At 37.3% G+C, this 17,079-nt stretch overlaps 1 protein-coding gene across 2 annotated transcripts in view; it reads left to right on the plus strand.

The window, feature by feature from the left end:
- The window catches only part of nAChRalpha4 (nicotinic acetylcholine receptor alpha4), a 70,693-nt gene extending 54,882 nt beyond the window's left edge, over positions 1 to 15,811 (plus strand). For both annotated transcript variants that reach the window (XM_069053062.1, XM_069053063.1), the window contains exons 5-10: positions 2,766 to 2,881; positions 8,913 to 9,081; positions 10,310 to 10,446; positions 13,888 to 14,034; positions 14,214 to 14,357; positions 14,668 to 15,811. In XM_069053062.1, coding sequence (XP_068909163.1) covers positions 2,766 to 2,881; positions 8,913 to 9,081; positions 10,310 to 10,446; positions 13,888 to 14,034; positions 14,214 to 14,357; positions 14,668 to 15,094 — 1,140 coding nt within the window. In that variant the 3' untranslated portion in view covers positions 15,095 to 15,811. The remainder of the gene's footprint in view (positions 1 to 2,765; positions 2,882 to 8,912; positions 9,082 to 10,309; positions 10,447 to 13,887; positions 14,035 to 14,213; positions 14,358 to 14,667) is intronic.
- Positions 15,812 to 17,079: the final 1,268 nt, after the last annotated feature.

Here is a 17,079-nt window from a genome sequence, read left to right on the forward strand (position 1 = left end):
CAAGATCTGTCGTTACGCCATAAATGCCCAAATTAGTGCGCTCTGGGGCACCAGTCTCGCTCGGATTTTTTCACACCTCGGACGCGCCCCCCGGAACGCTCGTTTCCATTTTTTGGGGTCACTTTTTGACTCGAACGAAGTTACGAACACGTAACAGGTTTCGACTTTTCCTTTTTGTTTGAGGAGATAAGCAAATCACACGGGAACAAGTTATTGTGGCAATTTTCGGTTGATTTCACCTCGACTGCTCTCAAAATCTAATACAATCTGATAAAAGACAAATCTAAAAAATGAGATAATCTCACCTAAACAGGAGCCAGGATCCTGACTGTCATACTTGACGGGCCTATCCAGCTAGTGGTAGCAAACGTCTTTTTTTTTTTGACCTTTTTTGTGTGGTGTAATAATTTTTGAGGCACCACAAATTTTATACCTTTTCCATTAAGGGAGGTTAGTGTTAGCAGTTTCGGTAAATGTTAGATAGATGTCGCTTACGTTGGCTCTGCGGCATGATAGCGCTACCAACCTAGATTGACACGACGAAAATTACCAACAGTTAGAGACGATTAGAACGAGTTAGGTGTTTTGTGTGGGTGAGGTTGGTAAGTATGACAGTTGACAAACTGCGTCCCACTTTAATTTAATAATCGTAATTAAAAGAAATGCCGGTGTGAACTAATGGCTTGTCTTGCGCTTCGTGCTTTACATGGTTCCTGTGATGCTTTAGTTTATGTCCAGGGTCTCCAGCTCCAATTCATTACTCTTGGTTTCATTACTCGCCTAGCGACGACACGAATTCCTCCTTCTGACACTGTATAAAAGACATCTCTAAAGAATTACACTTAAATCTAATAAACGCAGTAACCTGACGGTTTATACAAAAGCACACTCGTCACGGCATGACTGAATTCTTCCGGATCTGACATTTTACTTTTGCTTGAACTTGTGACAGATGAGTTTCAGTGCTTTGCTTGGTTCATCTCGAGCATGCCCATCACATCTGCGTCACCACCAATTAACACATCCAGACCAGCAATTATACCGGACTTAGTGTAATTGAAGAGATATGTACAAAACTTGAGACAAACAAAATCCCCTAAAAATAAAAATCTAAAACAGTCGACTAAAAATCCACTAAACTGATCAACTTTAAACTCCTTTAACTCGATTAACTAATTAATTGGTCTTGTCAGTGTAAAATCTCGTTAAACCCGATTAGATAAGTCGGTTATTAAGTGACCAGATCGGCCCAGAAAATCCCCAGGGAATTGTTTACACTGGTTCTTTTGTTTCCGTCAAGTTGGGTCGCTTTTGACGGCGCGATTTATTGGCCCCGTAAATAATGGCAGTTCATTACACTTATCTTGTTACCAACTTAACGGCTTTAATCTCTCAATTGTCTAAAAACACCGAACCGATTTCGCGAGAACCGATTCGACGGGATCTTTTTACTGCTTTTACCAAAGAAACTGCTGCTTGTTAGGTCTCGTTTGGATTACGTAAATGACAGTGTGTTTCACGGGGAGAGTCATCCTTTTCGACTTAATCGCGTTGGCGCGAGCCGCAACCCCGCGTGTGGGAGGCGAAAAAGGGTGAATCTTAAACAGTCAGTACATCGTTATAATTATGTGACACAACGAGTTGCGGCCCGGTTAATGCGGCCTTCATTGGATTAACTTCTTGTCAAAGCGGAGGCAGATGTATCACAATTTTAACCGCCCCCAAAGCACTAATCTCGAGTTAAGGGTGGCGCGTGTTTACCTCCAACTCGTGATAAATATTGTCAGGTTATAAATTACCCAGTGACAGTTATAGCTTGTCAATGTGACGTTTGACGCGCGCTGCCAACCTAAATCGGTCGCCTGACAGGTGACACAACGCCTCGTTGCCAACGTCATCTCAGTCTTTGAAACGAGTTTCTTGTTTAATTACATTTTTAATTGGTTTGATTTTTCCGGCGTGCGAGTTTATTTGTGAAGAAAATTAAACTTCCAGGGAGATAACGCGACTTTTTGTTTAATTGCAATCAAAAAAATATGGTTGCGACGCCTTCATCTGAATAATTCTCCCTTGCTTGCCGCTTTACAAAATTCAATTACACAATTTTAAGATATTAAGCTCCGGAGTTTAACCGGAGTGTGGAGGGCGGCGGTGCCAGATGACTGATCTGCCAACGTGCAACAATCGAAGATTTGATTAAATCTAATTGACGAGATTTTACAAGGACAATTTAATCCTGACCGGACTAAATAAGGCAGAGACTAATGCGTGCGCCTCTTTCTGCATGGCCAAGACTCTTCAGCATGCCTTGTGTTTATTTTCTTTAGGGAACGGACACAGATTTGCATACACAAATTCCGTTTGATAAATGAAATTAATTCGACTTGTTCCGGTTCGTCGACGACGATTTCGTGTTTCCGCCACGAAATTATTCGCTATTTTTTCCTGTCAAACACCCGAAGGGAATATTTTACAAGAAATTATGGCCGATTACGAATTTCCAACGCGTCGAAACGGATACTACTAAATAAGAGAACAATCGTAAATCTTGCCGCAATTTTCTTCGGCCCAGATTGAGAAGTTCACGCCGGATTTTTCAAAATCTCACCGGATCCGGGATTTTTTTCTTGTTTGCTCACTATTCATATGTTTATTGTCTGTTACAGGTGTTTTACTATTTGTATAACTTGTTCTCATAGTTATATTATCGTATCGGTGTGGCTCTCTAGACTCGTCACATTTTTCACCAACATTGTCTTCTCTAGGTGGATCTTCGCCACATGGACGAGAAAGCAGGAAGCAACATCGTCGACGTGGGGGTGGACCTTTCTGAATTTTACATGTCCGTTGAATGGGACATTCTAGAAGTACCTGCCGTAAGGTAAAAACCACAACAAATGAAATTTACCCGGCGCATCCACCATTATTCAATCAATCATTCTAACCCTACAAAAAATACACAAACGTGTTCACTACATCCCATTACACATTTACAGCCAAAGAAATACACCTTCGAACAATTTCTAATATCCCACTGCAAGACTTTTCCTCCTTTCGTTTCATTTTTCCCTTGATTTATATAGCGTCTCGATTACCTTTCGGTTTTCTCAATTATTTGCCAAACGGCACGCTGTGAAAGAATTTACATTTAAATGTTGTCAGGAAGAAATTACATTTCGCCCCAATTGGAAAAGTTTCGAATGTGTAAACCGTTTTCTGAAATAAAAATTTGCCAATTTACAAATATTACAGTATTGATTCACGCAGTTATTGAAAGCTCTCCACGAATGGAGCTTTGAAATTTTTTGCGGGTCTGTTGCACCACCTTTTGATAGAATGTCTATAAATTGTGCGATGGTCATTTGAGTCGCGTTTGAACCGGTCGAAGGTCATCACGACTTGGAAAATGTGTGCGTTGTCATAAATCATAAAGCATGTTGAGTCTTGATGCATTTTTGTATCGTTCTGTTTTAATTGACGCAAGATCAGTTATTAAAGAAGATAAATTTCGGTTGTAATTAAGTCGGGACTTCCCTTGATGGGTATTTAGCTTACGCAATGCTGCCACTACACCAGTACAGCCAACTAACAAGATCTCGTCTGACGGAAAACGCGTTCCGCTCCGGCGCTTTCCAAAGATTAAACTTTCATGTGGGCGGTCCCGAGCTGCCATTTTTTTTCCGGCAAGGACACCACCTTTTCATGTTCAGATTAAGTGTCTTAATTTTTACGGGCGACGTCGGACACTTGCACAGATCAATATCACTCCGCCCGGAATAAACAGATTTAATGGAGCGCAAAGCTGGATGATGGATGGCAGACGTACAGGTCTATGTTGTCCGGGATCCTCGATTATCCCAATATCTTGGGAAACTATAAATTATTAATGCCGATATCGAAATTTCCAGGGAATACGTAATCGCACCTAAGTGGAGTTCGGTAATTATCCGTCGGTGGATTTTATTGTCGCTGAATCCTTTGAAGCATCCATTTGCGGTTGTGACTTGTTTGTGTGAAAAAGTTTGCACGTAGCTTCCCGCCGAAAGCTTTAAAAATCGCCTCTTATGAATCGCGAAGAGCTTCGGCTTAATTGAGTTGCGCAATAAAAATTTTATCGGCAGTAATCGCTTTACTTTGACACCAAACAACTAATGGCCGCAGCGAAAAGAATTAATAAACTGTCTTGGGTTGAGATTAATTCGGTTTGCGGTCCCGACGGACCACACTTTCCAACAATGAGGCTCTAAAAAGTTGAAGAGTGGTATCGACTTTACGTAATTATTGTCGTCGGCGTCATTATTTTATGGCGGTTTAAAAGAGTTTCGAACTAAGTGTGTCATTCAGATGCTGCTTTAAAGTCACATCAAAATAATAATTTCGTTTAAAGCGGTTGATCGCTTGAATATTAATTAACTCGGAGATTGGCGGTCGTGTTCGTTCATTGAACGTCAAAATCGAAACATGGAGCCGGCTCTGTAGTTTAAACAATTCTTGTTCTTTTTGAACGTGAGCGTACATGAAATATCGAGCGGTGTAGGTTAAATTGATTTGAAAGGATAATTATTTGTGTTACAAAAATTCTCTTTATAGTTTTAAATATTTCTTTTTCGCTGGTTTCTTATCTTTGTTATTCATAATTGCTATTAATAATTTAAAATCGATGTTTTTTTATTTTCACTTCATAGACATTGAATCTATAATCTTTTTTAATATTTATTTTCTTTTCTCTTATTACATATACCTACAGGGTTATTCACGAGAGACTAAGATTAATAAGAATAAGATTAATCATGATACTTTCTCTTTATTGAGGTTATGAGCAAAAGTTAATATACCTAAATGTGAAAACTGACATGCATACAATAAGGGCCAGCAATCGTTGATTTAAATATTACTTTTTATAAATCTGGGAAGCTAGAAACCACTGGAAATTGTAGTTTTGGTTGCATATAACGAAATTTTCATCGGAAGTCTCTGGTGACTAACCCTGTATGTACAGAGTGATCACGAGGAATAATGAGCCTGACCAAATTGTCGATGCAACCAACATTACATTGTCGCAACGTTCTTGGCGAAACTTAAAAAAAAATACAATTTGGGACCATTTATAACCAAAACTATTTTAGACAGCTTACGCCTTTCTATTTATTTTCAGTTTATCTCTAAATTTTATAAAGTTTTGTACAGGTGTCCCAGTTAAGACTTTCGAGTGTAATATCTCAAAAAATTTATCGTCAATAAACAATGTTAGAGGCAAAAACTCGTCCTTGAAAGACGTCTGGTTTGCAAGAAAAAAGAAAAAAGCACTTAAACATGGCTGGAGACGCAAAAACGAATACGCGTATGAAACAAATGTGCAAAATCGTCAAATTTTGGTTACCCCTCTTTGTACAAACGCAGGTGACATTTGACGTTTGTTGTTACGTTTTATTGTTATTTATTTATAGCAAAATTTGTTTCTTTTTTAAAAAATATTGAAACTTCTGCCATTGTTGTCTATTTTGAAAGTATTTTCAACAAATTAATACAATTTTACTTTTCTATACAGGGCAAGTCACATAAGGCTTATTTCTTAATTTATTTTGTACGCAACCAAAAATACTAATGACGCTGACTACTTGATACCATTTATAATGTGATTTAATTTAGTAATCAACGTACCTACGTTGTAATTTGGCTAAAAAAGTCACAATGACGTTTTCCTGTTCTGATTAATGAAATCAAAAATTAAATTCATCAACTGTCATTTTGACATTTTTAGCCAAATTACATACCTATTAGGCATTCACGATCTTTTTGGGACCGAGTTGGCTATGATTTTTTCTTTTCATGTTGGACTCACTGACTCAGTGATGCAACGGATGCAATTTTTTTTTCTGTCAGTGTCTGTTCGGCATTTTCTTGCCACCGGATTGCCAGATTTATTATTTTAATATTCGTAAGAAACTAAATGATTTATTATGTATGTAAAAATAATTTAAACTTCCGTCAAAGGAACAGTCAAAATTGCCAAAATAATTTTATACGATAAAAAATTTCTATTAAACGATTTAATTTAATTTAAAAAGGACAGATCAGATTTAAGAGATCCGGCAACAATGTACCTATTTAGAAAATATAACCCTAAACTGAAAACAACCTAACCTAACACAGAAAGTGTCAATTTCCTTTAGGGAATTTAGTTATCACCGAAGTACTGCCAACAAAATCACTAGATGGTCATAGCCAACTCGGTCCCAAAAAGATCGTGAATGCCTTATACGTGGATTACTAAATAAAATCACATTATAAATGGTATCAAGTGGTCAGCGTAATTAGTATTCTTGGTTGCGTACAAAATAAATTCAGAAATAAACCTTATGTGACTTGCCCTGTATAACAAAGCGCGCTCATTTTTGAGAGATTTTAAGGGGTGCACAAAATGTTGCTTGCCTATGTTTCATCAATTATTTCAAAAGGCGACTGCTCAAATACATATATGCCGTTCACGATTATTTTAAACACGCAGGAGGCCGCGATATTTTTTTGTTAGATTGGCGTCAGGTCCTGTCATATGACGTTTCGTTTTAAAATATTCGCATTGTTGTCAATTCCGTCATTAATTTAATTAATAAGAATTTACCCAGAACTGCCCTACAAATATGTATGTTTCATTACAATTTTACGATTATTGTTCCTAATGCGTTTAATTATTTAAAAAATGTAACAACTTGGGAGCAGTGTTCGGTTGAATTATAACCTAAAATAGATTTATTAAGACAAATCACAATACTGCCAACTAAAATGTCAGATTTTCATAGATAGTCCGAATTTGAAATAATCGTGAATGGTTTATACAGGGTTATTCTAAATGATTGTAGTCGAAGTAGGCGTGAAAACTGAATGTAAAATTTATGGTTGCCGCTCCACATAAAAAAATGATCAAAATGATGTGTTAAATTGGCTGCAAAACAACTCAATATTTTTAAATTGATTGTAGAACAACTCAATATTTCTGGATTCAATCGTTAATTTAACAAAAATAAATAAAATCCTCATCACCGCACTTTTCACCTAAAAAATGACAGTGACAGCGACACAACTGACAGTTCACATGAAAGCGGCAAAAACGTAATAACATGGGCATGGCCTACTTCGACTACAATCATGTAGAATAACCCTGTACCTTCAAAATTTAGATCAAATTTTTAACAAGAAAATTTAATTTTTTCGTTGGATCTAATAATATTTGCGCTTAATTTTCAACAAAGGGAGCATGTGTTAAAATTACAATTTTTATTTTTACTAATTGAATCTTCACCATCTAACATATCTACGTTTTAAATTTTATAAAAATCCGTTGGCAAATAACCGAGATATTAGGCTCCAAAATCTTAGGAGGGACACCCTGTTTATTTCAAAAGATGAAAACTGAAAAATAATTGAGTTATAATCGTTTTCCTTTTTACGCAAAAAATATTTGTTCACAATGGTTTTATTGTTATTTTTTCATTTTTTCTGTTTCCTCATCTATATTTTCATCTTCTTCTAACCAGGCTTATTTTGGAAAGTAACAGGGAATGACACACAAAAAAAAATCCCTTTGCGTTTCAAGTTTCCTTTCCCTGTGAGATATTTTTTTTCAAAATAGTTCTATTGCTGCTTTCCTTGTACACTCTACATTTTCTTTATTCTTTACTAACAAAAATTATGTTATGAAACTCATATCTTTCTATTACATAATACGTAACAATTTTACTTCAGTTCTTCCATTTTCTCCTTGTTTTACCTGTTTGAATGTTATCTTCAATCTTCTGATATTATTTGCTTTGCAATTTTGTCTCGAATTCTATTCATTCTTATCTCTTACTTATTTCTCTTAAATTTCCTTTCTTCTTAATCATAACATAACCAAATAATGGTTAATAATGGTAATCAAAATCAAAATAGGATGCTTATAAATTTTTATTTTCATACGAAAATTGTCTTCGACAGTGCTGACAGCTATTCTGAAAATATTTGTGACTCATTCCTTTTTAACTGATATTTTGAATGCATGCAAAGATTTTTTTTCCATTGTCCTTATTAATTCTTATCCTTATTCTCACTGTATTCCTTCCATTTATCACTAATTTTTCTTATTTTATTCACAATCATGGGATGTATTTTCTGTATTGTCTTTAGTTCTGTAATATATCGAAATGGAAAAGCTAAGAGATAAAATAACATTAAAAAATTGAATGAAAAAGGGAAATAACAATTAAAATAAATCTCTTTTGCATTTCAATTTAGTTTGAAAAAATCATTCATTGCTTCGCATCCTGCAAACTCAATACTCCTTTTATTCTTTAATTATTTTTTTTGTAAGCCTCACTCCTTTATGCTAATTCTCGATTCTCTTATAAATTGGACAATATTAATTTGCAATATTTTTTCCCAGTTCTCCAATTTAAAAATAAAGACATTTGAATGAAATTGTGCTAAAAAATTGTTTCACGATTTTTTTATTCTCCACATTTCTACCGACATATATTTTCCCCTTCTCAACTATAACCAAGTAATCAAAATGTGATGGTAAAATTTTTATTTTTATTCGTCGTTACCATGTCTTCGCCGGTGTTGAGAGCTCTTCTAAAAATATTTACGACTCAATACCTCCATGTTTTACGACGAAACAATATAAATTTATCGACAATTTTCTAACCACGATGTACAAAATATATTTCCTTTTAAAAAGACACAATCAACAAACCGGTGGATGCGCCTTGACAATAATTAGACGCGTTGCAACCCGGCGCCTCCACCATTTTTGTTCACCAGCCGATTTTATTTCCCCACGTCTGTTTCTCCTGTTCCTTGCTGAAACCTCATCACTTCCACCATCTCCTGTTTATAAATAAATAAAAACCCCCCTAACGCATTTTTCCTTGCAGAAATGAAAAATTCTACACGTGCTGTGATGAGCCATATCTCGATATAACTTTCAATATTACGATGCGAAGAAAGACTTTGTTTTATACAGTAAACATCATCATCCCGTGTATGGGCATCTCGTTCCTCACGGTGCTCACATTCTACCTGCCCTCAGACAGTGGAGAGAAGGTAATAAATAATCCACCTTGGCTTTATAGCGTAATTTTGTGCATCCCGTCTCGGCGACCAGGACAAAAAAGCCACGCCATTTTGACGTCGTCGTCTGTTTGACTTGGGAACTTGATATTTACCGACAAGAAATTTCAAGTCTCGAACAAGCTGTCTGAATAATTTTTTACATCGCAAGAAATAATAAACATCGGGCTGATGTCCCCGCATAATGAAGTCCTATGCGAGCCGTAATGTCCGTTAATGGATGCCTCCGATGACGGTTTCTTTCTTTTTCCTTGAATTTCCATTATCTGGCGGTGTTTCGTCATAAAAGCTGCCACCAAAAACACGGTCGCGGTTCCGTTCTAATTGCCGGAATTAAAAAGGAACTCGCCTTTCCGGATTAATTAGCTCACTTTTGAAAATTCCCCGATCAATCATTTTTGCACCATCTGTTATCGCTGTCATTAAGATCGATCAGGCAATTGACAGGTACGTGTTCGGTGCGTACAAATCACCCGAAATAAATCTATTTCGTTTCCTGAGCCGGTTTTAATTCGAAATATGGCGGAACTTATGCAAACACCATCAATCCGCCTGATTTATGGAAAGTTTCACTGAAAACTTCGCCTGAATGATGCTTTTTATATTCAAATTGTCATATTGCCGGAGGTCTTCCATTAAACTTGTCACAAGACTCTGAAACATCATTATTTCTTATTGAGTTCAGTAGTGCACGTCATCGATTGGCGACAGTCGCCTTATTGGAGTTTTCTAATGAAAACGCGGGAATTTATCGGAATGTGTCGTAGGAGGCAAATGGCCGGGTCCTAAGCAAACAAGAGGGCCAGGGGGTTGGTTAATCTTCCCCTTAATAAAGTCTTTGCTAGACACTTAATTGGGGCGCATAAATTTGGACCGTCGGTGAAAGTTGCTCTACGAAATATTTTGAATGATTTAAACAAGCCGAGTCTAGTGGGGCAGCACGAGACAATGCCCTCCGCTCGAATTATTTTGTTTGTCTTATGCACCCTGTCGTATTTTGTCTCCAAGCATTGTCCTGGAAATCGCTCTTTGCATTCTCGTCTGGTCTAATTACATTCTGTTATCTTACGGTGGCTGGATATTTCATCGCGTTGCCATAATTGACTCCAACGAGTGGACGAGCTGCGCTAAAGTCTGACGTGGGGCGACGTGACACTCTTTCGAATTTGCCGAGTGATTTGTTGAGATGAGATTTTTCTAGGTCACGCTCTCCATTTCGATTCTGATTAGCCTCCATGTGTTCTTCCTCCTGGTCGTCGAGATTATACCGCCGACGTCGCTGGTGGTCCCGCTCCTGGGGAAGTATCTGATATTCGCGATGATCCTCGTATCGATAAGGTAAGGACTCGTTTAAGCCTCTTAAAGGATTAATGCGACCTAGGTTCCCCCTTTAAATACCTCCAACTAGAGCGCTGCATCTGCAGCTGAAGGCGATTAACAGTAAAATTCGGTCGAAAGAAACGTTGGGGGTTTGTTATCGAGGGTTTTATTGAAAACTTTGCACTTGCGGAGGAAATTAAATTGATGTGAAAAATCTTGGAACGCGAAATTAAGTAAGTGAAAACAAAAAAAGAAATTAAAAATGTCATTTCTGCAGAAATTGGTTCAATTTTTAGAGAAAAAGTGGGAATTAGAGAATTTACAATCTCTTTGTTTTTCTTCTGTGAAGAGAAATTTTGTTACAACAGCCATTTTACATTTTTTTTACTCAATTATAGATACAGGTGTCCCAGACTTAGAAAAAAGCTCCATAACTTGTTTGTTATTAAAGATATCAACTTTTACATTTTTTTAGACGATAGCTACGCTTCTACTGCCATTCGGAAAATATTGCGGTATATACAGGGTGTCTCAGCTAAGATTTTGAGTCTCTCGGTTATTTGCCAACGGATTTCTATGAAATTTAAAATGCAGTTATTTTAGACCGGTAAGGTTCAATTAGTAACAATAAAATTACCTCAAGTTAAAAAATGTAATTTGAACACATGTTTCCTTTATCGAAAATTATGCGCGATTATTATTAGATTGTTAAACATTAAAAAATAGAGGTCTACACAAACAATTAAGTAAATCACTTGTCTGATTCAACGAAAAGATTAGATTTTGTCGTTAAAAATTTAATGAAAAATTTGAAGGTATTTAGGCAGTTACCTTTTGAAACAATTGATGATTAATTGCCAAGCAACATTTTGTAAACCCTTTAAAGTCTTTCAAAATTGGGCGCGGTTTATTATAAATCTCAAATTGTGAAAATTTATTGAAAATTGCCTATGGAGAGTGTCGTAAGAACTTCAATGATACAGTTCGTTTTCTCGTGGAACACTATCCAAATGTAGGCTTTACAAAATGTAAGGTTAAGAGAGTCGTCAATTTATTTGAAGACACAGGAAGCGTACGCGAACTAAATTACCTTGCTAAAATATCCTGATCGTGTTTTAGTCCTTTATGGAAGAATTAAAGCTTCCAGTATAATAAATTACGTCCAAATGTTGTCTTTAACTTTGTAAGTGTTTGTAAGGTTAGCAAGATAAACGTCAAATATGTCACCTGCGCTTCTGCGAAAAGAGATGACCAAAATTCTGCAAAATTGCGCTTGTTTCATACGCGTCTACGTTTTTGCATTTGCAGCCACGTTTAACACAGTTTTTTGCTTTTTTCTTGCTTACCAGACGTCTTTCAAGGACGAGTTTTTTCCGACAGCATTTTTTGTTGACGATCAATTTTTTATGTAAATCTTAATTGATTCAACATTTTAAAAAGGCATGTAAAAATTACGTTTTTAAGACTTGGGTGATTGCATTAACGGGATTTTATTCTTCATCGTCTAAAATATCTGCATTTTAAATTTCACAAAAATCCGCTGGAAAATAACTGAGTTATTAGGCTCCAAAATCTTAGCTGAGACACTCTGTATACAATGCGTCTCAATTTTTTTAAACGGAACCTACCCAGTTTGATTTTATTTTTGAATTGTATGCTAAATTATGAATCAAATTTATAGAGGTCGTTTTTATTGATCTGCCATCGTTTTTGATCAATGGCGCTTTTTTTACCGGAATTTCGAATTGCAGGGGTCCCTTCGAAAATTCGTACCTTCCAAATCGTTGCACATAAATTAAAATGATTGACGCTGTTTGATTTCTGAATGTTTGCCTCATCTGCTGAGTGTTTACTCAACAACCTGCTCAGTCGCATATGCCTACTGTGATTTTTTAAACTAAAAATGTCAAAAACTCATTTTTTTCAAATGGCACTCCGTATTTATTATTGCACTATGAAGTTTGTATAGTCGAATCTGCAAATCTAGGGTGTTATCCTAAAATCGCTAAATTTGGTGCAATTTTTCCGTTAAAAAGACATTACAAAAATCTAGTAGGTCTAACAAAAGATAATCACACAATATGGTCACTCCATAAAGATGAATCAACCAACAAAACAGTGTTTAACAATTAAACATTTAATTATTTTAGTGATTTTTAGTGATTTTAAGATAGCACCCTAGATTTTCACATTCAACTATACAAACCCGGTACCGTTGGATAGCTTCTCAAAAAAGCTTTCAACCAGTGCAATAATAAATGCGGAGTGCCATTTGAAAAAAATGAATTTTTGACATTTTTAGTTTATTATATTTAAAAAATCGCAGAAGGCATATGCGACTAAGCACGTTATTGGGTAAACACTTAGCAGATGCGGCAAACATTCAGGAATCAAACAGCGTCAATTATTTAAATTTATGTGTAACTGTTTGGAAGGTACGAATTTTTGAAGGGACCCCTGAAATTCGAAATTCTGGTATTTACCAGCGCCACTGATCAAAAACAATGGGAGATAAGTAAAAACGACCTTGTAGATTTGATTCACAATTTAGCATAGAATCCAAAAATGAAATCAAACTGGGTAACATTAAAAAAAAACTTTAGTGTTCTTATAATATTGGGACACCTTGTATATATACCGCAATATTTTCCGAATATGCAGTAGAAACGTAGCTATCATATAGAAAAAAGAAAAAGTTGATATCTTTAATAACAAACAAATTATAGAGCTTTTTCGCAACTCTGGAACACTCTGTAGATGTTTTCATTCTCATTTAGCTAAAATTATTTTGGGAAAAAAACAGAAAAACACAATAAAAAGTCTCTCTTCCTATTCAATAATTTCTTCTTTCTCTGTGAAATTCATTGTTTTCAAAATTGTTTCATTGTTGTTTTTCTTGTACACTCTACTTTTTTTTAGATCCATTTCTAATTTAGAATTTCATTCCATTGCATTTATTTTCATTTTATTCTCCTCATCCTATTTATGTCCAAATTTGAGCTCTCACACACTTCCTCCCGTTTGCCCGTTCTTTGACTTGTAACAACTTTATCACGTGTCTGTTCTACCCTTCACAATTAATTGTTGAATAATCTTTGGTTCATCCTTGATTGCTTCTCTTACCTTCCGAGCTGGAAATCGTTACAAAAAAATAAAATCAAAACAACCAAAGACAAATAAATCTTACCACTTCTTCCTTTCTCACCAGCTACAATTCCACTTCTTTCATTTCCTAAACTTTGCCCTTGCAGCATCTTCCCTGCTTTTAACACCCCAGCTCACGTTGCATGTTTAATACCACTAAGGGCATCCGCTCGACCCCTCGCCTAAATTATGCGATTTTCTGGTCAGAACTGTAATATACGACGCCGCCCCCGCTGTGTTTTGCAGCGCTCGCCCTCAGCTCGGTTTGCATATTATGCAGTCGCCTCTTAATTAAAAATTTAATTCTTGTTTCAGCATATGCGTCACGGTGGTGGTGCTCAACGTGCACTTCCGCTCACCCCAAACGCACAAAATGTCACCCTGGGTGAAGAGGGTGTTCATCCACATACTACCCAGATTATTAGTAATGAAAAGGCCTCAATATATTTTTGAAACGAACAGGTAAATACTGTCGAGGGGTGCGAGTGTTCTTATGTGAATTAGCTGTCTCGGTAAGGGTTGTAAGAGGGTGTTATGGTCACCTCGCACGCCACGATGCATATCCAAGAAGCAGAAATGAGGGTTGAACACGCTCGCGTAATTAGATGGTGAAGAGTTCTTGAGTGGAGTTTTGGTTGCAGGTGCGTGTCCAGTCGGTTCTTGATGCGAGGGCGAGAGCCTTCGACGTGTCTTTATCCTTACCACACGACGGTCCATCGAGACGATTGCAGTCCTAGGAGGAAGTACCCCAGCAGGACTCCCTCGAAGGAAGACTTGTCCCCTAGGTGAGCTTTGGAGCGAAGCGTCAAACAAGAAGATCGATGTTTTCGCAATTATTAAACCCACAAGCCGGATTCCATCAACTTCAACCTTCAGCCGAATTGAAGGCGGCTGTATTAAAAGGCAATTTCTATTGTTAAGTCCATTATTATTCATCACTTCCACTTTGAAACGTGGATGGAATCCGGATACAGCGAGAAGTAGTTAAAATTATGAAATAAGTCGATTGCGTTCGAGGCGCTAATTAATATTCAGGATAAGGGAAGTTTAGTTAGGGGACTGAGGACAAGAGGAAGAGTATTTTTCTTGTTGTAGCTTGGAGGACGGGGGCCCTTTCGGCGGCAGCTGTCAGATCCACGGCCCCGTCGCCGTGCCCCACTCGGAGTCCGAAGAGGTGCCCGTGGAAGGCGACAGCAGCGGCATCAAGAGCCCCGTCCTGCGCAACCCCGCCTTCTCCCACACCAGGTGCCCCCCGGAGATCCACAAGTCGTGCTTCTGCGTGCGCTTCATAGCCGAGCACACCAAGATGCTGGAGGACTCCACCAAGGTGAAGGAGGACTGGAAGTACGTGGCGATGGTGCTGGACCGGCTCTTCTTGTGGATCTTCACGTTGGCGGTGCTGGTGGGCACGGCCGGGATCATCCTGCAGGCGCCCACGCTCTACGACGACCGCATCCCCATCGACAAGAAGTTCGAGGAGTACACCACCACGACCGTCGTCCGTTGCCCTCCTCCGCAGTAGTTGCTCACGCGATTGCCTACGTCATCCCCATCGCCAGAATCGGATCATCGTTCTGTAAATATGAATCATCTGAGTATTTTATAGCGGGCCCAGTCGCGACCGATCAACATTCATTCGTGTAAATACGTCCCTGTTTGCTTGACGTGAACGTGACGACGTAACGTTTTGGGTAAACAGAGCGTAAGAGGCGTTACGTCGGTGCGACGTTGCCACCGTTCAAAATTCATCTCGTCCTACAAATACGTCGACTGCTAAACGACAGGAATAAAGCTTATGAATTTTGTATTCGATTGAGAGCTACCTGAATTGTAAATAAGCATCAATAATTATATATTTTACACGGCTCGGTGACGTTTTCTATTTATAAAGAGAATTTTACAAAGACTTATCGGTTTGGGTTTGTATGTTTTTAAACACGTAGTGCCATTATCGAATTTTATTACGAAGATTTAATAAAACATTTTTAAATAGCACACAATAAAATGATGAATTGTATCTAAATGATAATATAGAACAAAGTAAACTAGAAATTTAAATTGAAAACAAATTAACACTAGATTAGGTAGAATAATGAATATTTAGATCAATAGACTGCCTATTGACATAATGGGAACATCATTTGTACATATATTGTATGTAAATGTTAGATCTAGAGACATCGTTAAAATGTGTTGTACGATAGTTTAACAATTGTTATACGTTGTTGCTTGGTTTTATAAATATTCATGCTTAATAAAGGATTTCGAACGAGGGACCTTCAATTTCATTTAGACCGTACAAATTCGAGTGGACACAAATCTGGTGGCCGAGTAAGACACCACAGCGTTTTGCTGTCACAAAATGGTCGAGTTGGGCTTTCTAGAGTTTCATGTTTCAGGACGATTTAAAAAAATTACCGAAAAAAATCCGCCGTCGATATTTTTTTCGTTTTTTGAAAAAATTTTTTGCGTTAATAGGAAACCTTCTTTGTTCTCCGCACAGAATCAGTATTTCCTCGTGCAAGATGATGCCAAATTTTACACTTCCACAAAAAAACGTAGATTTTAATGATATACATACATAATAATAATAATGCTTTATTTGCCCTACGGGCTTTCTGATTCCTAACATGTTTGTTTCTATCCCCCACCCCTTTCTTTTCTATTCTGTCCCGCCTGTTCTACAGGGTGATTCATAAAGTTTCATAAATATTTTAACCAGTGGCAAATTCCGGTCTCAAAAGGCTCTTGATAATAAAATTTTGAGTCATACATCAAAAATCGGCAAAAATTACCATATCGGTTTTTTCACTATTAGTAAATTCCATTGTTCGCTAAATTATTCCACTTTACGTCCAATACATAACAAATGTCATGAATGTCATAACAGAAGCAAACAATTGTTGCCATAGACAAAATAGTAGTATGTAGTAGCATATCCTCCACCTTGTCTCCTCTCTTTCCGTCCAACACTTGTCTAAATCTCGCCATCATTTTTCTCTCTCTTGTACTCTCTCTCCCCAGGTACTCCGGAATTTTCTCTGTCATACACCTCTCATTCTCTCTGTTGTACCTTAATTCTCTGATTCGCTCCCTCCTTTCTTGCGTGTCCGCGTCTTTGTCCCTTTCACTTAGCTGCCATTCATCCATCTTCCTTCTGCTCTCAATCTTTCCACTTCTTCACTGGCGTACCCATTCCTCTGGTAGTACGAGTATTTTTCTCTCTCCTTCTTCTCCATGTTCTTTTTTCTCCAGCGTTCCTCAAATTTTGCCGCTCTCTTTCCCCCTTTCACTCTCAGCCTGCTCCTCTTGCACTTTTTCCTGACTATGCACCCATCTCTAATTAATATGTTTCTTGGATTGTCTCCACCTCTTCTTATTCCTTCTATCCCTAGATCTCTGCCCCTGATATACATATTTTAGTTGAAATAAGTTTGGACAAATGATTCTTTATTTTTAATCTGAAACATGATTAAAAATGAAATTCATTCAGTACCTATTTCAAAA

Source organism: Tenebrio molitor, chromosome 7, assembly GCF_963966145.1.
Source record: "Tenebrio molitor chromosome 7, icTenMoli1.1, whole genome shotgun sequence".
Taxonomy (NCBI): Eukaryota; Metazoa; Arthropoda; class Insecta; order Coleoptera; family Tenebrionidae; genus Tenebrio; species Tenebrio molitor.